The sequence below is a fragment of the Apaloderma vittatum genome, unplaced genomic scaffold (genome assembly GCF_000703405.1).
Source record: "Apaloderma vittatum isolate BGI_N311 unplaced genomic scaffold, ASM70340v1 scaffold8142, whole genome shotgun sequence".
NCBI classification, from domain to species: Eukaryota; Metazoa; Chordata; class Aves; order Trogoniformes; family Trogonidae; genus Apaloderma; species Apaloderma vittatum.
This window is the reverse complement of record NW_009704096.1, coordinates 1-22,406: the sequence shown is the minus strand read 5'-3', so window position 1 is coordinate 22,406 and position 22,406 is coordinate 1. Positions and strand designations below refer to the sequence as shown.

The 22,406-nt window shown below is 42.1% G+C and overlaps 1 protein-coding gene across 1 annotated transcript; it reads right to left on the bottom strand.

Annotated features, from left to right (window-relative positions):
- Window positions 1–7,173: 7,173 nt before the first annotated feature.
- CREG2 (cellular repressor of E1A-stimulated genes 2) lies at window positions 7,174–20,405 on the bottom strand (the record flags this gene model as incomplete). Its single annotated transcript, XM_009864897.1, has 3 exons — window positions 7,174–7,310; window positions 9,022–9,135; window positions 20,236–20,405. Coding segments are annotated over 3 exons (421 nt in total), but the record flags the coding sequence as incomplete, so codon positions are not given.
- Window positions 20,406–22,406: the final 2,001 nt, after the last annotated feature.

The following is a 22,406-nucleotide window of genomic DNA, read 5'->3' as shown; positions in this document are numbered from 1 at the left end:
GGTCCACAAGATCCATCTCATCAGGGCGGTTTTCCAGCAGGTCTACCGCTAACCTATACTAATGCACAGGGTTTTTCCTTCCCAGGTGCAGGACCCTACATGAATGGTTTGGCTTGGAAGGGGCCTTGAAGATCATCTAGTTCCAACTCCCTGCCGTGGGCAGGGACACCTCCCACCAGACCAGGTTGCTCCGAGCCCCATCCAGCCTGGCCTTGAACACTGCCAGGGAGGGGGCTTCCGCAGTCCATCAGCCTGACGGGTGTCACACGCGTGAATTTAACTTAATCACTATCCCGCCCTGTGGGGCACACCTCACCCTCATTCAAGGGTAGCACATGTCCTCTGGAGTGGAAGGTGGCTGGAGTACTGGAAGCAAGAGCAGATGGGGAGAAGGGGCTGCTGGAAGTCAGCCACAGGTAGAGCAGTGTATGTCAGCGCATGGGAAAGGGAACTAAGTTGCTCCACTTCAGAAACCAAAGGCGCTGGTGCTGTTGTACCAAGGGCGTCTCATTTCAGAAGGGTGAAAACTGGTGACAGGGTCAGTACCATGTGAAAAAAAGATGGAGAAAAATGTATTGAAATAAGAGATGAAGGTACTGACATGATTGTTTTATGGATGCATTTTCCATTAAATAGGAATATTTGATATTTACCTCTTTTTACATAAACACATCTAAAGTCTTACCTGTTTTTTCATACACGGCATCTGTACCTTTTTCCAGCTTCTGAAATGTTTGTTTTCACCAGCTACCAGTCTTTTTGGAACGGTCTCATAGACCAGTTTTTTCTTCAGAGGTCAACAATTGTGTGAGCGTACATTGTTACCTATGTTGTCAAACAACATTGACAAACTTAGATAATGACCTTCCTAATCATGATTACATGTTGTGGCTACTGACGCAGACACGGTCTAGTAGAACCTGAAGTAGTTTGTACGGAAGGCGTCATTCGACAAAAGCCATGAGCCTAGTGAACTGCATTATTTTATATCGGAACCAAGGCAATTTTATATTGGCACCAAGGTAAATATGTCCCCTTTTCTGTTCCAGAGTCGGTGTTCAAACAAATAAATAAATAAATGAATGAATGAATGAATGAAATAATTAAATAAATGAATGAATCAATCAATAAATAATGTTTTCAGACCCAAAGTATTCTTTAAAATAACTCTTTAACATTCTCCAAAAATACTTGGCAGGGCTAGGACTCTCTCCAAAGGCACCGAGCATTGTGTGAACGAGATTGAAGTGGCAAAATCAAGAAGACAGCTAAGACTGAGCAGACACTGTGGAAGGCGCTGTAGAGAAGAATTGGAAGCTGAGGGAAGAATACAGGAAAACTAGAATTAATTAAAAAAATAGAAAAAGAGGACAAGGCAACAGGAGCAGGAGAATGTTATATGGGAGAGGGCACGAGGATGTGGTGACAGAATAAAGGCATGGTTAAGGACAGCAAGTGACACAATTAGAAGGAGCATGGATTCGGTGTTTGGCAAAAAGCAGATCAGATAAAGTCACAGTTCTTTAGTGAGTCCAAGAATCTTGTTCAAATGAGACTTTTTTGGTAAAAAAGTGAAAGATACTTAGTATAATCAGAACAGACGTCACTCCGGAAATGGGAGAAAAGTAAAAAGAGACAGTACAAAGGAAAAGAACAGCTGCAGGAAATGTCCTTTTAAGAGTATGGAGTCACTGGAAATAGGAAATTGATGTTGACTGTGATTTGTACAGCTTAGGAAACCATTGTCACGGTCCTCACAGCGAATGCAGTCCAGCCAGTGGCAAGACAAAGACTGCAAGGCGTAAATAGGAAACACGAGCTCTTTCCTATAGCTTTTATCAGATACGAAGTGGGAATTTTAGTGGAAGAGCTTGAATTTTGTTGAAAGAAGACAGTGCACGGAAGAAAGACAAAAAAGTAAATTGTCAGCCTTGGCTTAAGAAAACGTGCCAGGGAAAATGGACAGCGGGGAGTAAGCTATAACAAGAACTTCTAAGAGCAAGGCTAGAAAGGGAAGAAAACTTATGAGAAGGCTTTGGAAACCCTTCGAAAACACCTGAGAGGTGAGTGCTCAGTCCGCATCTGCAGAAAAGAGCAAACATAAAGGACGACATTTAACTGCCATGGTGAAAGCAAAGCTGACAGTAGTGAGAAGACAAAAGATGAAAGGTTCTTGGCTAGACTGTTCTCCCCAGAGAAAAGTGAGGGTGTACCAAGGCAGATTGCAGTCTCAAAACAGAAATATTTTGAGATAAATCAGCTTTGTTCAGGGGAAAAAGGAAAAAAAAAAGCAGATGTTGAAATCACAGTGAAATTATTATTATGGCTGTTGGAAAAAGGTCAGTTACTCTGGTGAATGCTGTACTGCAGACTCAAGAATATCTTAACTGCAGTTTCCACTTTTAAATTTGTTTTATTTGCATTTCTTCTCCATAGGCATTTTGTTAACAACATTCAGTATCTTTAGAAATCAAAATACATTGCAAATTGCAATACACATCCAGAAAAGAGACAGGTTGTATTTCATCCACCACAGTGATGAAAAATTCATCAGAAACGAAACATTCTTTGGTTAAATAAGAACAGCAGTTCAAACTAGCTGTGCTTAAATCCTGTACATGCATTACATTTTCACAAATTAGTGAAAAGTAAGAACCTAAATTTAGAATTCTGTCTTCCTTTTTTCAGCAAGTGTACAGACATGACTAAATGCATCTCTTAAATATTGCAAAACTACTGTTAAAGTTTTAAATAATACACATTGCACAACAAGCTTTTTTGAGGAAGCTACAGAAGTAACTCAGATACAGAACACATGGAAATAAACTACACATCAGCTTGTGAAAATGTTTAATAAATTCATAAGTGCTTATCAAGACTTTTTTTTTAAATGTTTATTTGATCTAATAATTAAAGCACACCAAATAAATAGGATTTTTGCTATTGACTTGAACTGAAGCAAGGTCAGACGTTTTACAGCCTCGAGGAACTATGATTTTGTTATGAAATCTCAAGAACACTCTTTGGGTTAAAAGCTTTAATAAACATCACTTACCTCATGGTGAACGGTGTAACTCAGGACATTTGTCAGTTTAGAGAAAAATTGAAAGTAGTACATAGACAAAAATGTAAAGGCCAGTTAAGCAACCTACTATCTCCTCCCCTTTTTTTTTCCTCCAGAAAATTCCATTCACAGGCTGCAGGTCTTATGTTTGATTAATTTCTACAGACTTTCAAGGATTTTTATGGTAGCTATTCCTTGGGAAAAGGAAGCATGAAGTGAGAACAGGTGATTTAAGATGGCATTTCTTTATGAAGCCCCTTTTGTCATTTCACATGCTGTGGCTGATCATGTTTTGAGGTTCTGTCAAGAGCTTCATGGCAGGTCCATATAGAAAAGCTTCTTGATTAATGTGTCAGCTTACAGTGCAGAAGCTATTCCAATTAACCTAGGTGTGCAGGGAGACAGCCTGTAGCGAGTAGGGTATCGTAAATTGAAAAACTTGGTGCACACTAACTTCTTAAACACTTAAAGCTCTACTGACCATCGTTCATACAATCTCTTACTGCTTTAAGGCAAGTGTTGATAAATTAAGGGATAGAACACAGGACCATGTCACTGCTACCAGGCTGTCTAAGGATGCAAGTGAAATTGAGAGTGTAGTAACAGTAGCATTTCTAAAATTCTTCCTCTCTTCTTCAGCTTGTTTAAACATTAAGCTTGTACACTGGGTTTGTTTAAACTGTGTATTTAAAGGCAGGGGAGAGAATAGGCAGTTCAGGGTTCTGTGGAAATAATAGTGAACTGGGATAAGGAAACATTATCGACAATGCACAGAAATGTTACACCCGTGGAGATTCCCTTACAGGATCTAGTAGTCTGCCTGTTGAACTAAGTTTTAAAAGTCACATTAATCCTAATGGGCAAAGTATCAGCCTCACCTCTGTGCCTGGGAAGATCACAGAACAGATCTTCCTAGAGGCTCTGCTAAGTTATATGGAGGACAGGAAGGGGATTCAAGACAGCCAGCATGGCTTCACCAAGGCCAAGTCCTGCTTGACCAACCTAGTGGCTTTCTACTATGGAGTGACAACATCAGTGGACAAGGGAAGAGCAATGGATGTCATCTACCTGGACTTTTGCAAGGCCTTTGAGTCAGTCCCTCACAACACCCTTCTAAGTTGGAGAAAACGGATTTGATGGGTGGACTGTTCAGTGGATGAGGAATTGGTTGGATGGTTGCACCCAGAGAGTTGTGGTCAACAGCTCAACATCCAGATGGAGATGGGTGACAAGTGGTGTCCTTCAGGGGTCCATGCTGGCACCAGAGCTGTTTAATATCTTCATCAATGACATAGACAGAGGGATCAAGTGCACCCTCAGCAAATTTGCAACATAAACCAAGCAGAGTTGTGCGGTCAATGTGCCAGAAGGACGGGATGTTCTCCAGTGGGACCTGGACAAGCTGGAGAAGTGGGCCCATGTGACTGCACCTGGGTCAGGGCAATCCACATTAGCAGTACAGGCTGGAAGATGATGTGAGAGAGAGCAGCTCTGCAGAAAAGGCCTTGATGTATAGCATGACAAAAAGCTGGACATGAGCCAACGATGCACACTCCCAGCCCAGAAGGGTGATCACATACTGGGCTGCATAAAAAGGAGTGGCCAGCAGGTCAAGAAGGTGATTCTGCCGCTCTGCTCTGCTCTGGTGAGATCTCACCTGGAGTACTGTGTCCAGCTCTGGAGTGCTCAACACAAGAAGGACATGGACTTGGAGCAGATCCAGAGGAGGCCACAAAAATGGCCAGAGAGATTAAGCACCTCTCCTGTTAGGACAGGCTGAGAGAGTTAGGGTTGTTCAGCTTGGAGAAGAGAAGACTCTGGGGAGACCTTATAGTGGCCTTCCAGAACCTGAAGTGGGCCTACAGGAAAGCCGGAGAGGGACGTTTTATAAAGGCATGTGGTGGTAGGACAAGGGTTTTAAACTAGAGCAGGGTAGATTTAGATGAGATGTTAGGAAGAATTTCTTTACAGTGAGGGTGGTGAAGCACTGGAACAGGTTGTGGAGGTGGTGGAGGCCTCATCTCTGGAGATATTCAAGGTCAGGCTTGATGGGGCTCTGAGTAACGATCCAGTTAAAGGTGTCCCTGCTCACTGCAGGGGAGTTGGACTAGATGTCCTTTAAAGGTCCCTTCCAACCCAATATATTCTATGATTCTATGAAGTATCAAATTCAAAGTAGACAAAGGTCTCCATGGCAAAATGATATCAATGAAGGAGGATTTCACTTGATGGTATTCTATAAATCTGCATAGGGTGGGCCACTTTGCTTCAGTACTACACAGTGCAAGACTCAGTGGTGAATGGGAAAATGCTGCTTATCTGCCAAGGAAAAAAAAAGGAGATAGATTCAGGCAGGATGCTTCCTCCTTTTGCATAATTACCTCTGCAAAAGATCTGCACTGCTAACAGAGTCTCTGGCAATGAGACAAGAAAGAAATAAAATGCTTAGTGAGTGTCTAAACAAAGTTTTTCTCCTCCAACATTTGTCTTTGATTCTTACAGGTCATCCGGAACGGTAGTGACGCCTGGAGCCTTGAGCTCACCCAAGGGCTAAATGACCCCTGATAGCTAAACCAGCACAGTGCACAGCTCCGCTCGGGGAATGACTCCCTCTCTCCATGCCTGAACCAAAATAAGCTCAGCTACATTTAATTGGCTTCCAGCTGGTCATAGCTCAGGCAGTTGCCTCTGAGCTCTGCCTGAGGATTTAAATGTACAAGCTCAGGTCACTCACCCAGGGACCCAGGCTCCTCCTCAGCCCGGCTGTGGTGTGGGCTGGTGTCCGAGCCCGGGTGCCCTCCCAGGGATGCTGGAAGATCTTCCCCACAGGCAGAGAAACCCCATCTCAATGTGTCTCTTTTGTAACATAACAGGAAGAACAGCCGTACAATTTGCGAGCTGTGTAATGACTTGGCTGATTAGCAATGGGACCTTTCCTACTGTGATACTTTTAGAAACTGCAGAAAAAGTTTACCAGGACATCTAGAGAAAGCGCTGAATAAAAGACCTATGAACTGGTTTTGGTATTATTACATGACGTGCGTATTCATAATGCGTGCACAACAAAGTTCACACTTTTCAGGCTACGCAAATAAGTTTTGCATAGCCTGAAAGGTCTACCTATCTTCAGGCTTCTTTAAAACATAAATGCATGAGCAAGCCCTCTAAAACTTGGTGAGGTGACAGATTTAAGGAATTGGCTACACGCCTAGATGAGTTAGTGCCAACTTAGAAAAATCAGTTGTATCAATGAGTTAAAGTGGTGGCTGGAGAAGGGATGCAAAAAATTGGGACTACAGGCTATTAAAAATACTTCTGTCTCATAACAGGAACAGTCTGGCTGAGAACATTTACTTAAATTCTTTTTATGAGAATGTTTATACTTGTATTAGGATAATCCTTGTGGGGCTGATTTGGTTTTAGTCCTTAACGTGTTTAACCAGCTTTGTGTCGGTGAGAGACAAGTTATATTGGAGCTGTGTTGTTTGAGCTGCTTGCATTTTTTTCTACTCATAGAGAGAAGTTGTACTGAATTTCCAAGTGAAATATCAAATTATCTAATTAGGAAAAGCACCTATAGAAAATATAAGTTAGCAAATGAGGATAGCTTTAGCAAATTTTTAAAAAATTTTAAATATCTAAATTTACAGCTATTAAATTTCTCTTGGGTACTTACAAATCAAGGGAGACCAAGCAGCAGTAATACCTCCACAATGCATAGAGGGTTCTGAGTAGCCAATTTGCTTTTTCTGTACATCAGAACATTATATTTAACACATATGGTAGTTTCTCTGTGGGTGCACAGCAATAGAAGTCAAAACAAACAGATACAAAGCATTTTTAAGCAGCATTTAAGATGATGCATTGCCTGTTTGAAATGACAAGTTTGTACATTGCAGGGTAGGGCTAGTATCCACCTCTTCTTTATAATTTTGAAGTCTGTGTTGGTTTATTTTCACTCTGCTCCGTGTGAGAGAGGGCTATTTTGAAGCCTTTTGGGGAGAAAAAAAAAAAAATCCCTGTAAAGTAACCATCCAGCATGAAATTTTAAAAGTGTTTGGAAAGGAAACTCAGATCTCTACCTCAAAGCCCGTTCAGTCATCCTTTACTTGGAACTGCTTTTAAATATTCTTCTACTACAATGGCAGAAGCTTCTCCATACCAGCTTTGAAACCAGACGTGCTCAATGTTCATTTTCATGAAGAACCATTCATAGCTACGGGGCCATTTTCTTACCACCGGGTGCCTGGAAGGACAAAGAAAAGAAAAGAAAAAAAAAATTACAAGATGTGCCAAAGCATATGCATGGTCTCCTTTCTTCTTCAGCCTGGTGTGCTCAGTCAGAGTGAAACCTGAGATCTGAGAACCACCACCATTCATCTATTTTTTGCCCTCCCTTCCAGTAAGGTTTATGATCTTCCACACCCCAGGCTGGCGAGAATTGCAGCGAAGGCAGCCAGCGAACACCACCTTCCTCCGCTGCAGAACCCCATCTCTAAAAACAGATGTTGTTTGGTCTATAAGTAAGGGAAAAATGGCTGGAGGAGATTCTCCTAAGGTGTGTCAGGGTTGTGCTTGTATCTGTTTGAAGGAAGTGGTGTTCTGAAAATACTGCATCTTTGGTAGCAGTTGTTGTGACACGGCAGGAGAGCTAATGAAACTGGCTAGCAGGCAGAGCAAAGCCTCTGCCAGCTCTTGCCTGTTAGAGCCTTCTTGTCCAGTATTTCTGTCTCATTTCTTGGGCCTGCCTGTACAGCTAGCTCAAAGAGACCCTCCCTGCCGGCAACACTGGGTAGAGACATCTGGTCCCCAAGCTCCTGCGGGTGCCTCTGCAGGGAATGCTGCGGGGTACTCGGTGCAGATACACCACTGAGGACACTGCAGAGGGGATCGTTGTTTTGGCAACCTCTGGATTGAGCTGAGGTTTCCCATCCTTTTCTGAGCTGTCCCTTGGAGCACCCACGACTGTGGCTTTGGGAAGTGGCTCCTGCTGCTGCCGGTGCTGGATGCCCAGCAGCCCTCACCATGCAGTCTGTTTTTTTTGCTCCCTGATAACAGAACAGATGCTGCTGAGGTGGACTCTGTCTCGTGTAGGAATCTGATTTCTGCAAAGCTTGTAAAAAGGCTTGTGTGTCAATATAGCTCCCATCTATCCCTGGTCTCATTTTTACAACTGGTAGGACACCCGCTGACAGGGTCTCATCCTAACCCCTTCCAGCTGGCAAGTGAGAATATCGCCTCTGGTCTGTTTGGGATCCCATTTCATCCCAGTCTCCTGGAGGTATTTGACCACGCAGGGTGTGCCTGGAGGACCATCCCTGGCAGCCTGTGTGGGAGGCGTGTGCTCCAACTCAGGCTCTGGCTTTTCACGCCTGTTATTCTGAAGACCCACTGGAGGGCATGGGGGCACGCCCTGGGTGTGTGTGCATGTGTCTGGGTTGTGCTCTCATCTGTTCAAAGGAAGCTGTTTGGTAAGTGTTATGGCTTTGGTAGCAGTCAGCAGGAGAGGTAATAAAACCCTGTAAACTCCACCCTGTAATTAGATGTAAGCCCAAAGGCAGCAGAACTCTGCTCTGTCTCTGAGTAGGGGACTGTGGCTGAAGAGCACTACCTATCCTAAGGTGGGGGAGAATTATTAAAGGTAACAAATACATCCTGGATTTATGAAAGTCTCCTTGCAGCCAGGTGAAATATTTTCATAATCCCCAGTTTATAAACCACGTGCTTTACCGGAGTCCAACATTAATTGCATTTCCATATTTCATTACCTCAAGAGTTAAAAGGTTGCACAGCTCTGCCTGTTGTTCCAAGCCGCACATGAGCCAACATATTTCGTGGCCCCAAAGTAAAGATCAGGCTTATTGCTTGTCAGATTTTCCGTACCAAACAGCCACATGCATATATTTGTCTCAAACCTGCGGGTTGCACTCTACTACTCTTGCCTGTTACATACAGACCTGGAAAAGATTGCTTGCTTGGCAAATTCCACTTCCTCCGGAGGCACCGTGACCATCTGTCCCGTGAGAGTCAGCCTGGCGCACCTTGGATCCTCCGGGTCAATTACATTTTTTCTGTGCACAGAGAAAAATGCTCGTGTGTAATAGCTTGGGTGTTGTGTTCTTTTGTTAAGGATTGGGGGAGAAGTATGAACTCCACCTCACACAGAGAAAGCTGCAATATTTTGTCAAGCCTTGAGGGTCTTTTTTATGCCCAGGTATAGCATTTGGGAGGGCTCTTGAAGGAATATTCACCTGAAACACCTGACACAAATCTCTACTGTAGATATTTCCTTAATCTTGATTTATACTCTTAAAAACTAGATTAATGTATTTTAGATTGTAAACAATGTAAAAATGGCAGCTTTCCCAGACATATTTACAGATCTGAACTCAGGATTCCAAAAAGAACTACTGAGATAGTTAGTCTGTGCCTATGAGTGAAAAATAAGCATGCATATGTGTATTTAATCTTAGTACTGTATCAACACCCTCTACATATGTTTATATATTTAACCTGATGATTCTTAAAAGTACAGAAAGGGACTTCTCACTAGCAAAGGTCTTTTCCTTGTGCCTATCCTAGAAACTCAGTCCTTGTTAGTTTTTACCCATTTTTCATCTGCTTTACATCGAAGAGACAGGTAAGATCTATTAAGAAAATTCTCTAACTACCTTCATCCTTCAGGCCAAGACAGGAAAGGTTCTTGTTGCTTTTTGGCTCTTTCTATACAGGAATAATGAATAACTCCCATAAGTAGCTGTGGGGCAATTGCTGACTCTGACATGTACAATAAAATGATATAAATCATAAGTAAATTGACTGGTTGGAAAAGAATATTGTATGAAATGACTGCAAAGGCCTAATCCTGTCAAGTGCTGAGCTGCCGCAAGTCCCATTACCAGCAGTCTGAGACTGCTCAGCATGGGGACTGTCTCACCATACAAGAGCATAAGCCTGAAAAACTACATGAGGAAATGAAGACTGTATTTCTTCTTCTCTGTGTTTGAATCCGAAGCAGCAAATCACAGTAAATTACATCTGATCTGTGTGTGATTTTACTTAAAGATTTTGGCTTTAGCCCTTTAATCTTAACTGCGTGCAATTTGCAATGGCTTTTTCGTTTCGTTTGTTATAATTCACAATATGTGTCTATTGCATGCAGGAAACATATGGGCATCCTCCTGCAGCTAATTTAACACCTGCAGATTCCCCACAGATGGTTATGAAGGACTGTGGATCTCACTGGATAAACTATCTGCTTTTATAGATAGGACCATGATGCAAGGAAGTGTAGCGGACTGATTGATACTCAACTATGCCCAGTAACCACTTGGCATCATCTGCAGCCTGAGCTCCAAAGAGCCATTTGCAGTCACATCATCTCTGGGATGTTTTTTCCAGCATCCTCTTCGTATTGGAGCAGCAGTTGTCTAAAGGGGGAGTTCAACTTAACGACCTCTGAACAAACTCCACTCGTACGGTTTTTCCTCCGTCACGCTTTCTGCGTAGGAGGAAGGGCAGCTGCCAAAGCTCAGACTTTCTATTCACATCAATAAATAATGGTCTAATTTTCTCTGGGTTTTTTCGTTTGGTTGGTTGGTTGTTGTTTGGGTTTTTTTTACATTATGAAGTAATAAATGAATGGTGTTCTGAGTAGCTGCAAACCTGCATTCCCTGCACTGACACTGGGTGTATTTCTATCAGTGTATATTCAAAGTCATCTACCTGGTCACCTTGGCATAGTGTACATCCTCAACGCTAACTCTTACTACACACCGAAGATGCATTTTCTTAGCTGGCCTGAGAGCATCCTGTCCCTAAGCAGCACATCTCCATGCCCTGGGGACACCCGTAGCTCTGGGCATTTCTTTTGTGTATGCTTTGGGTATTGTATGGCCATTCAACCTCCGTGGTCAAACGAGATGCTCGTGCACCAAACCATGAATAAATGTAGGTGGATACAGTGCATACAGCTGTAGGGAGGAGCTGAATCCCACAGACTAGGGATGTTGGACGAGGCCCTGACTGTGCAGCAGCCAGGCCAGTGCAGAGTCACGCTCTTGGAACTGTAGGCTTAGCACAGCAGACTCTTAAAAGTCCAGTTGAAGTGATCTCCTGATCTATTGTTATCTTTTGTGCTTAATCTTAGTACTCTATCAACAACCTCTAAATACGTTTATATATTTAACTTGATGATTCTTTAAAGTAGAGAAGAGGACTTCTCACTAGCAAAATTTCAGTTCAGAAAATTGTGTTTAAATAGTAATTACGTACCTGTGTTTGTAGAAAGCATTTCTTCCCCAGCCTAACAACAACTGAAGAGCCAGGAAATGCAGGAGTACTTGCAAGTGCCTTTCTTGGGCGTAGCTCCTAGTTAAGATGTTGTTAATTACTTTCAGCTAGGGATTGTTTATAAAGGATATCCACATTTCACAGAGTGGATCAAGGTGATAGATTTGAGTGTGATCAGGAACAGTGAGGGGTTTGGGTCTGACATCCTCTCAAATGATAATTATTTGATCTTTTTGTGCAAGTACATGTCTGTTCTAAAAGTGTGCTCATTGATTTTGAGTATGCAATAGACCTGACATTGCTGTGGTTAAGCAGTGAATCCTGCCTGCCTTGGCTGAGATGGTTTTCCCCGATAGGACTAGTGTCAGATGTGACTCTTCCCTCGATTTACAGGAAAAACTGCTCTCCAGATATTTAGCTGACAACAAAACCCACACACTGAACATTCATATCTGGAATGTTTTTATTTCTTGTTTTGTTTTTTTTTTTATCTAGCTCTTCTGTTTGCAGTTTTCTGTATGTTCTTGTGAGTCGGAGTGTTACACTGATCGGCACACGCTATCCTATCTTCCCAGTAAAAGCTATTCAAACTGAATTTTGCACATGGGAATAATATTCTGGAGGATCAGTTTGCTTTTCTGGGAAATGAAGCAAACATTATTTATGGAGATTATGTTAGAAGAAGTTTTGGAAGAGCTGAACAGAACAATGATGCATTTGAGTTCGTTCAGCATTGAGTAGGCTGTGTTATTACTTTGTTGGCTTTGCTTTTAGCGCTGCCTCTTATCAGGTTTTGTTTCAGAACAGGAACCTTGTATTCTAATCTTACATTAGCATTAGTATTTTCTTTATCAAAGGAGCCCTTCATATTCTGAAGTAAATCTGTTTCTGCATCGTTTTTGGCATAGTATTTCCCTAATAATGTGTGATTACTTTTATACTTTTTAAACCACCCAAAATCACAGCCACCACTTGTAAATCCATTGTGAGCAGGTCTTGAATTTTCTGCAGTGTTACCAGTGCAACTAATGTAAATGCAGGCTTTACATCCTAGGGGTAAAGGGATATAGTCAGGGATACATCTAATCTTTTTACTAAAGATAATAAAGGGATACCAGGAATAAGTAAGAATATTTACTAAAATATTCCTCCCTCACATCTGTAGAGGTCTAGCCATGCATTTGCTTGTCACTTTTTGCCTTCTGTATAAATGAACATGTATTCAGCTCTCGGTCCCTGGGCTTCTTTTCTCTCTCTTGACACAAGAACAAGTAGCGGCAAAGGAATGGCTTTGTGTAACATTTATGTGCTGCTCACTGCGGGCATGGGGAAGGCAGAGCCGGAGGAGAGATGGAATGCCAGTGACTCTGTCTCTCCATCAAGAAAACCCAAGGCGACTTCTCAGGCTCTGTCTTTACCAGAATCAGGCCCTATGTCTCTCTGGATAGGATTTCATAAAGAATTAGGTAAAATATGGACTGTGGGAAAGATACAGTAGCGAGCTGTGGAATGAGACCAAGCAACAGGGAACACATTTGTTATTTTATGCTTATTTAAAATATATACACCGTGTTGCAGAAATTGAAGGAACTCATTAAAATGGAAGAAGATTCAGTTCAGGTGTTTTAATAAGAACACAGTGCATTAAGAGAGATCATCTTAATTATTCATCTGATCTGTGAAGACAGAAGAATTGTTTGTCTCCACTCCTCTGCTTATGGTGAAGAAACTATGCAGAGTTTGACCCAGTCCAGGCGCTCGTCTCTTGCAAGTGAGTGGGATGACAGCATGAGCTGCGTTCACTTACAAAGGTGCCAGATTTACTGAGCTTCAGGAGAAATGTGTGTCCAAGTGGAACACGTTTCTCAACAGAGATGCAGTTCCACACAGCGCACTGCTGATGAATGTGCCCCACTTACTTTACTGCGTACCACTTCCACATTTTCAGGGTCATGGTTCAAGAGTGGTTCAGAGTGAAGAGTGCCACCTACTCATTAAATTGTTTACTACGCTAACCGTCTCTTGGATTTTAATTAGAAGGTTCCTGTACTACAACTAGCCAAGTCCAGATCTGATGAATCCATGCTTCAGGATGATGCAGTTATACCGGCACATGATGGTGTCGGGGCTTTGTTAGGATTCCCTTTCGCAGCTGAGATCTCTGCTTTTATTGACAATGCTCAGTCTCCTGGTTTCTGACCAAAAGTATCCCCGAGTGTTATCTTCATTCTCAGCCTCACTGTTAGTGAGGTGAAACAGATCTGGCAGAACTTGACAGTAAAGGCAAAATAGGAGTTTCGGAGGTACTTGGGAAGGAAAGCCAGATATCTCCAAGGAGGAGTCAGTAGGAGAAAGGCAGGAGGGTTCAGTAATCCTCCACGCACTGGGGAAGAAAGCAGGAGTCTATGGAGAGGAATTTATTTTTCTTCTTCCCTGGCCTCCTTTTCCCACAGAGGAGCTGCCATCCATCTTCTCCACCTCCCTGAGGAGACAGAACCTTCCATTCTCCCTGTCAGGATCCACCAGTCCTTCCCATCTTCCCTCAGCACAGTTCTCCCTGCCCTGTGAGAAAGCATGCTTCTACCCCTCTACTTCTTGAGCAGAACGTAAGAGAAAAGAAGTTGGGAAAGGGCTTCCTCCTACTGCAGAAAAGGAGAACTGGAGACCCAGGAAGAAAGCTCCAGGGAACAGTTCTACTTTTTTTTTTTTCTACTTTAGAGCGTGCAGCTCACGTGTGGCATAAGGGCAATGACTGTCTCCACACATCCTAACTTTTCCTATAGCAGCAGCAACAGCCGTACACAGCCATGCAACTTGGAATTATTTTCTAGTCTATACAATACATTTTTGGGGCCCTAAAATGTACAGAAAGGAAGGGAGGAAATGCTATGTCCTCAGAGAATTACTGAAAAGTGCTTATAATTTTGATTAATAAATGTGATGAATTTTGAATAGCAAGTTATCCTCCTCATACATTTCATTTGCTCACCACTAACTACCCGAGTCTCTGAAGCAGAAAGAATGTATTGGTGCTGCTAATCTGCGTAGCATGAACGTCAAACAAAATCTCTCCTGAAAGCAATTTCATAATCTGAAAAGCTGTTGCCGGCCTTCAGCTGGATACGCCTGGACAGTTTTGCACTCCCCTGCTCTGATTTTGACAAGAATTTCTTTATCAGCTGTGTTTGAGAGCCAGAAAAGGTAGTTAAAAGACATCTTTGCTTTTGCTTTTAGAAGAGCAGTCTTGTGAATCTGAAGTCAGGCACAAGAGCTGAAGAGTGTTGGTACAATGTCTATCCTGCATCCAAGTGAGCCTGTTTTCGTGTTGTAAATAATTTCACTCCTCCTAGAAGATAGCGCTTCCTAGAATGTTTTGATTAGAATTTGTTAAGTGAAATCACTCTGTCTGTCTTCATTGACAGTAACAACTCATTTCTTTAGCTGGACTCTGTTTCAGACAGGAAACACATATATAGTTTAACCACAGACAATTCACAGGGGAAAAAAAAAGAATCACAGAATCACAGCATCAACTATTTCTGTAAACAGAGTCAGAGAAACACATACCACTTCACTAGAAAGGGGTTTGAGGAAGCTGGTTATTTAAGAATACAGAAAAAAAAGCAATTTAGGGTTATATTGTGTGCATTGGGTCATGATAATAGTAGGTTTCATATTCGACTTTCTAATTTGGTATCTTCCTGATTTTTTATAATACAGATTTTTCAGGAACAGCTACTGACATAGTTATTTGCATATGACTAAAAAGGACCAACATAAACACCAGAACTAGAAATGTGTCTGTGCCATAGAACCAGGAGGTAGATCTCAAAAACTGAGGGATGTCCGAATTCAGCCTTTGTCTTCTGCGTGCATCATTTCTCTTTGTGTGAAGGTGCAGTACTAAATTTCTTTCTTACATTCATCCTCATATTAACAGACAAACCCAGTGACTCGACAAACCCAGGGGTAGCCATATGTTGGATGAACAATTGACACCTCGAAGGTTACGCCTGCCACCCATGGCAAGTTTATTTTCTCTCAGGATTGCCCAGGAATGAAGCTGGCAGTTCACGAACACTGCCGATCCACCCCTTGGTGGGAACCCTAACCCACTGAATTAACTCTCCTCTTCCCATGGCCTGGTGGTACTCAGAGGCACTGGAGATGCTCAGTGCTTCCCATCAGCCTTTTCAATGCAGAGTTTAGGAAACCCACAGAGCCAGCTTACATCCACTGAAGACATCTGCCTGGTTGTACCTCGAACGGCAGGTGAGCCCCTGGGGGTAAAACGGCTCTGATGGAGCCACCCCTGGTACAGGTCATAAACCAGGAGAGGAATCTGATTCCCTCAAAGTCATTCCCAGTCTGCAGTGTGGATTTGAAACACCATCCTCCAAACTAATAGCAAAGGAAAAAACAACCGGAGGACTGACGCCAATGCTCATGGCTTTTCTTTCTTTCTCCCTCCCTCATGCGAAAACCAGCTCACCACAGCCATGCAACCACCCCTTCTCTAAGCAAGATGCAGCTGGTCCCTGCGAATGTGCTGAACCTAATGTCAAGGAGGTGACACACGTTTAAAATTAATTGCCTGTTTTCCAGACTGCAGCTGTAATGAGGCAGGCCCAGGAGCTTACTTGGAAAGAGAGATCCTCTGAGTAGCCTGTGTGTTGGGAAATGTGTTTAGAACAATAGCTGCTCTATTCTTTCATGTCGGGCTCAGTCTTGCTGCCACAGAAAGCTGTAAGAATGGGACTCAATCTTTTCAGCTTGTCTGTGGCATAGACATGCCAGCTTAGTCTATTTATAGCCCTGAAGCATTTAATTTTTCTTGCCTCTTATTATCCATTTATCAGCCTTCAGATAGGATGCCGTGTAGTTGCTAACAAATGCTTTCTCTACGCTGGCCATCAGGGAGCCTTTTCAGAGAAGTGCAGCCTGTCTCCCTCTGGGAAATGGCAATCTCTAGGTCAGAGATGAGGAATCCAGGCTGTAGCTGCAACACTATAATGTCTGGCAATTAGTGCCAGCTCTCTTTCTTTTGTTATTAAATGTTATTTCTCTTATTAGTTTAGGCTTTGCAAATTTTCTTTCCAGCTGATTAAATGTTAAGGCTGGAGCACCAAAAAGGCCACTCTGTGTTCCTCATATCCTTGAAAGTGAAAATATTTATTGTCAACGTTTGGAACTTGAGTCTGTTCTGAAACAAAACAAATGAAAATGACTACTAAATAAATTTAATATCAAACTGATGTATAGACACACAAGTCAGTTGATACTCATTAGATACAAGAAGACTATTGAAATGTCAGCTATATTTTCTTTCTAAAGACCAGAGATTTCTTTTGTGTGCAGCAGGTCAGAGGCATTTTTCAGAAGAGTGCCAAATACTCCCAGGAATACAGGCATCGACTAGTTTTCACATTTGTTTTAATTCTTGCCAGAGTAGGTTAATAATGAAATTCTAATAAAAATCCACATGAAAATAACCTACAAATACATTGCTGGCATACAAGGACATGAACTTTGTCACACAGACCATCGTTCATTTAGCTATTTTGTATAATTATTTTGAAGCCAAAACAATTAATGATGCTCTTGACCAACAGAACTTCTGGTATTAAAACCATACGTAAATGACATTTTCTCTTGCAAAGAAAACCTCACAGATACTCTTTTAATACTAACAGGACCCGAGGTCTCTCAGGGTAAAACCTCTCATATAGCATGAGTAAAGAAGAGGAAGAAACTCGGTATCCAAAACCTGAGCCACCGCATAAAGCTCTGCACTAAGGATGCTCCGTGTTGTTTGCATGGCTCAGGTAAAGCACACCCTGAAGGGAAGATGCTGGTACCAGCAGCAGAGGAGGCTTTGAGCAACCTGGTCTGGTGGGAAGTGTCCCTGTCCATGGCAGGGGGTTGGAACTAGATGATCTTTAAGGTCTTTTCCAACCCAAACCATTCTATGATTCACTGATTCAGTGCTGGTCATCCCAAACATTGTTAGCAGGGCCCAGACAGGCTCCTCCATTTCTGACCCTGATTACAGGGGGAAAGGAAAGAAGAAAGTTAAAGTCTCGGCATCCACATGCTTTCTAGCTGTGAGACAGCCCCAAAGCTTGCTCACATTTCCCTAGCTATCACCAAAAACACAAACTGCAGCTCAAGAAAGAGGAAAGAGCTTTTCACTCTCTGTATTGCTTGTTCTTTGCACTAATGCCAGCCAACATCTGTTCCAGATGAGAACTCCAGAAATAATGAAAACCAAACTGAATGTAAGAATAAAATAAATAACGCAAGGAGCACAGACTCTGAATCTGTGTACTCAATACAGTAGTAAACAATATTTACAGTATGGATACATGTTAAAATGAGGATGTCCTATTTTCCTCCACTTTCTCCTTTTCCCTCTCCTTTGCATTCACCCAAATCTTGGAGAGCAGAGTCAAGTTAGTAACCCGGTAGAAATCTCATCCAGCAAGTTAGGAAAAAAAAAAAAAGGAAAAGGTTTCTGCTGGGTTCCTGAGCTAAAATAGGCCCACCATATGGTCAGCTGAAGGGAGGGGGTGGGATTGCATGGCCAGGAGCAGCAGCAGTCACTGAATGAAAAGAAGAAGGACCATCAGAAAACCTTTTTCTCATCATTGGGTTTATTTTCTTCAGATTTATGTTTCAACTTAGGGTCAAGCAAAGCCCAGAGCTGATGTGAGAAAGAGACAGAGGTGGGGACAACATGACTGATGGTAGGGAGGGAGAATAGGGATGTGGCCACTGGTAAGTAGTTTGGCCTAAACTCTTTTGGAAACCCAGTTTTAGGTCCTTGACAGTGCAGAGAGAGGGGCAGTAGAGGGGACTAGAGAGTCAGGTGGCAGAATCCAGGTTTCCCTGGCTGTAAGGCAAACAGCAGCAAATATGTGGCACATGAAACAAAAGGATCATGGTTTGGTTTGGAAGCTAATAGTTGCTTAATAGAAAGGCAGAGAATAAATATTCTTGAAAGGCTGTGACATATAGGAAATTCATATTTTTATAAATCATGCAGCATTTCTCTTTTGTTGGTGAATTGATACTTCCCAAACAGGTAAATCAGGCAGTGACATTGCTAAAACTTAAAAGGCAAAGACTTTTAAGAGTGTATGTTTAAAGTCAAGGATGAAAGGCCACACTTAAGTGCCTAAATGGGTGTGTTGTCTCCAGAAGTGCTCAAACACCAGCAGGTATCATCAATGGAAGCTGCTCTGAGTCTTAGGCCTCTAAAAATAGGGCATTGGGTAGGTGCTAGGACATAGGACTTAACACACATTTTTAAGCACTTTGTTTAGATATTCAACTCACTATCTGATTGAATGAAAAAGATCAGAAAACAGGAATAAGCTCTGTTATGAAAGAACTGATACATTTATTAAGGATTAATGCAAAATACTTAATGAAATAATTTTAAGGAGCAAGCAGAACCATTCTGGTGTTAACTTCACTACTTTGTTGGCCTTCTCAAACATTCAAAAACCTTAACAAATGCTGCAATGAAAGGTTCCTATTAGGTGTCTGACATTGCAAGAGGAAGCCGTGATTTCCATTCCTTGGGAATGGTGTGTCAGCCTGAAATCATTTGTATTGCTTGGACTGAGAAAATTTTCCTTTTGCCACCATGTAAGTAAGAAGACAGCATATCCTGGAGACAAACACAGACAAGTGTAACAGTACTGTGCTTTATAGCTGCCATTCACTGCTTGAAAAAGCAATGTTGTTCTCAGCTAGAAGGCCCAAGAGACAGGATTATACCCAAGCCGGCAAAATCTGGGATCCGGTTCTTAAGATAAACCTCTCCTCCCCCAAAGAGGACCTTAAGCTGGGGTAAAAACTTTCAGAGCCATTTCTTTCTGAAGCAGCCTGTAATTTCCAGTTCTTCTGTCTCTCTCCTTGGAATATCAGCTAAAATGTGCTTTGGTAACAGAGTCCTGTCTGACACAATTTCAACGTCATGTACCTCATCATGTAAAGAGGTCTTTGGAAATAACACTTTACACAAGGGTGATCCAGCCAAGTTTGCCACGTGTTTGACTGTAAACAAGCATATGGCAGAGATATGTCTTCTTCAAGGAGGCAAGCATGGAGAGGAAAATCAAATCAGCTTTGAGTTTACATACATACATTTTACACATGTAAAACTTCAGTGATCTGGAGTCATTCATTGTACATATGATTAAAAAGAAGTCAACCCACTACTGTCTCTGGAGAGACAAACCTGGAGCCAGCTGTATATCAGTAAATCTCAGATCTGTCTTCCTTTGTGTGTGGGATCATTCACTGGCTGGTTATGATGGACGAAGTGCCAAAAATTCATGGTATCTATTCAATTGCACCCTCTGAAGAGGTGGAAATTATGGCATGGTCCTGAATGTATAACTTGTGAGCTGAGAGCCTGAGATGCCCTGGAGAGCTAAAGCCCCGTCAAGGCAGTCGGTAGGACCTCCAGAGCTGCTCAGCAAAGCAGAGGTGTTGGCTTTACCATGACTTGGACAGCTCGGGAAACTCTACGGACTTCATTGACTAGATCACCACAGCCTATAATGGGATCTTGAGCACCTAGATTTTATCTGGCACCCCCAAGAAAAGATTAAAATTTAGGTATGGTAATGTGTGAGCTGAAAGCCACTGCAGCTGTTGATGCTACAATACACTTCAGTGACACTTCTGCTTCTCTTTAGCATGCTTTGCTGGGACAACTTACTGCAAAACAAACCTAAGAAGGAAGCTTGTACCTGATGATGAGAGACAAAATAAAAGCAGGACACTGAAGGTGGGGGGACCCAGCATTTTGATCGGAGCACGCTGTTCCCACTGAAGGTGGTAGCAGGCAGTTAAAATTCTGTTACCTGCAGAAATTTCCGTCTGCCTCTGGCAGGGTCAGAGAAGCCACAGGATTCTTCAGGAGATCCGCCACAGTGTTATCTTTCGGCGACACGTAAAAGAAAGGGATTCCAGTGCTGTTATTGACAGGGCCATCGCTGAGAAGTAGGCAGTTCCCATAGGGCATGCCTTGGATCTGCAAAACCCAAATAAGCAACTGGTTACATCTTTGCACAGTTTGCAATGCTGGGGATGTCCCCAAGGGCTCTAGAAGAGAGGACAGCAACCTTCAATTGCTCCCACTTTCTGCTGTCATCGTGAGACAAACCTTCTTCTAAATCAGATCTACTATGCATGCTTCTATGAAAACAGATCTCTCCACTGTTTCTTCTTTCCAGTCTGTCCATGACACTACAGAGAACATTTTCTCTTCCACTGAGCTTAAATGAACTGCCAAATTAAAAGTGTTTAAGTGCATTAAAATCAATGCTATCAGTGTCAAGAAATGTTTACTCTAAAACGGTGCTGATACTTTTTCTCAAACCCAAAAGGATACAGAGTTTATTTTAGCCTTGATTCAGCCTCCTTTTTACTCTAATTTTTTCCCCTTCTTTCAGCTCTGATTTGCAATGTGATTGCATCCATTTGCCGAGAGAGAGAGGGGTGTTTTAGCTAGAGTTGTGTTTCAAGTCAAGCTGGATGTTAATCCAGCCAGAGCAAACCTTCCTCCCATGTCAGAAGAGGAACACCAGGGAACCAAGCTTTCAAAAAGTTTTCTCCCATACACTGAATTGCAAACTCACAGTGGCCATAACACATGCAAATATATCCTTGTCCAGTAGTGGCACACATTAATATTCTCCATAATGATTTATACTCCTATGCTTTTCATCCCACTATAAATTGCAATGACAGATACTTAATTACTATTTTTTCATGTCTTCAGATATTTCTTTCCTCATGGTCAATTAGATGTTAAATAGCAAAATTATCAGTCAATGCATTAATTCAATGTAAAACCCTTCCAGTAAAATCAAATTAAGTATGAATAGTTAATAAGAAAACTGTAGATGAGGTTATTACCTGGATTGCATACTTTTTAATGGTTATATGCCTTTAAAATCTTAATACTTACAATGTTTATAAATGCTCCTTGTTAGCATTCCTTAGAAGGAATGCTTTAATGAAGCTACACAACTTACAAACTAGAAGTACTTGTTTATTATTAAGAGTTACAGTGAAAAAAAAATAGTAGATGTCAGCAATATTGCAGGACACGTTTCCAGTGCCTAAAACTCTCAGTCTGTCATGCATGATTAATGTTACAGTGAACTCTCAAAAGGAATTGTTATCACAAATAGCATAACTCACCATTCGCAGCTGCAGGACTCCCCTCATCAATTCCAAATTTTATTATGAATCCAATTTTTCTGTATTACTTCTGTGTTATAACTAGAGACAGCTAACTGCATACTATAGTATGGCTGTAATTCCACTGAGGGTTTCTGGTGAGACCGTAACCCAGGAGAGTTAAGAACATATGATTTATTAGATTTCTGACAAACTAATGTAGAATTACAGGCCTCTAGTGTGTGCGTATATATTTATTCAATGGTACCTTTTTTTAACCTGTTACTTTGTATTTCACAATAACATAAACTCCCACTAACTCAGCCGAGTTTTCTGAGGATTAATGTACTTCTGACCTTGCCTGGTTTTTAAATTGTAAATTGATTAATCTGTGAATACTTTCGAGAGAAGGTTAGAGCTGTCTTTTTTTCTTTCCTGTCTCTTTTTTTTTTTTCTTTTGTATGAGTGGTATTGAACGCTGTGTCTCACTCCAACCTTTCACTTTAACAGGGAAACATTTTAAAGCTGGACAAAATAATGACCCCGATTCTGCAGTGTTATTTTGCTTAATGCTCCGGACATGAGGAGAAATCTTCCTTTAAGATCCTGCTCTGGCAGGGGGGTTGGACTAGATGGTCTTTCGAGGTCCCTTCCAACCCTTGACATTCTGTGATTCTGTGATTAAGCTGGACCGCTGCGGACCCACAGATTATGTGGTAGCCCAGCAGTTTCTGAACAGATTTCGTGGTAGCCCAGCAGCTTCTTCTTCTCCTCCTCCTCCCTCCTCTCCCCTGCTCGCCGGGGTGACCCCGGGGGCTGCAGGCGGGGCTCGGTCCCCGCTCGCACC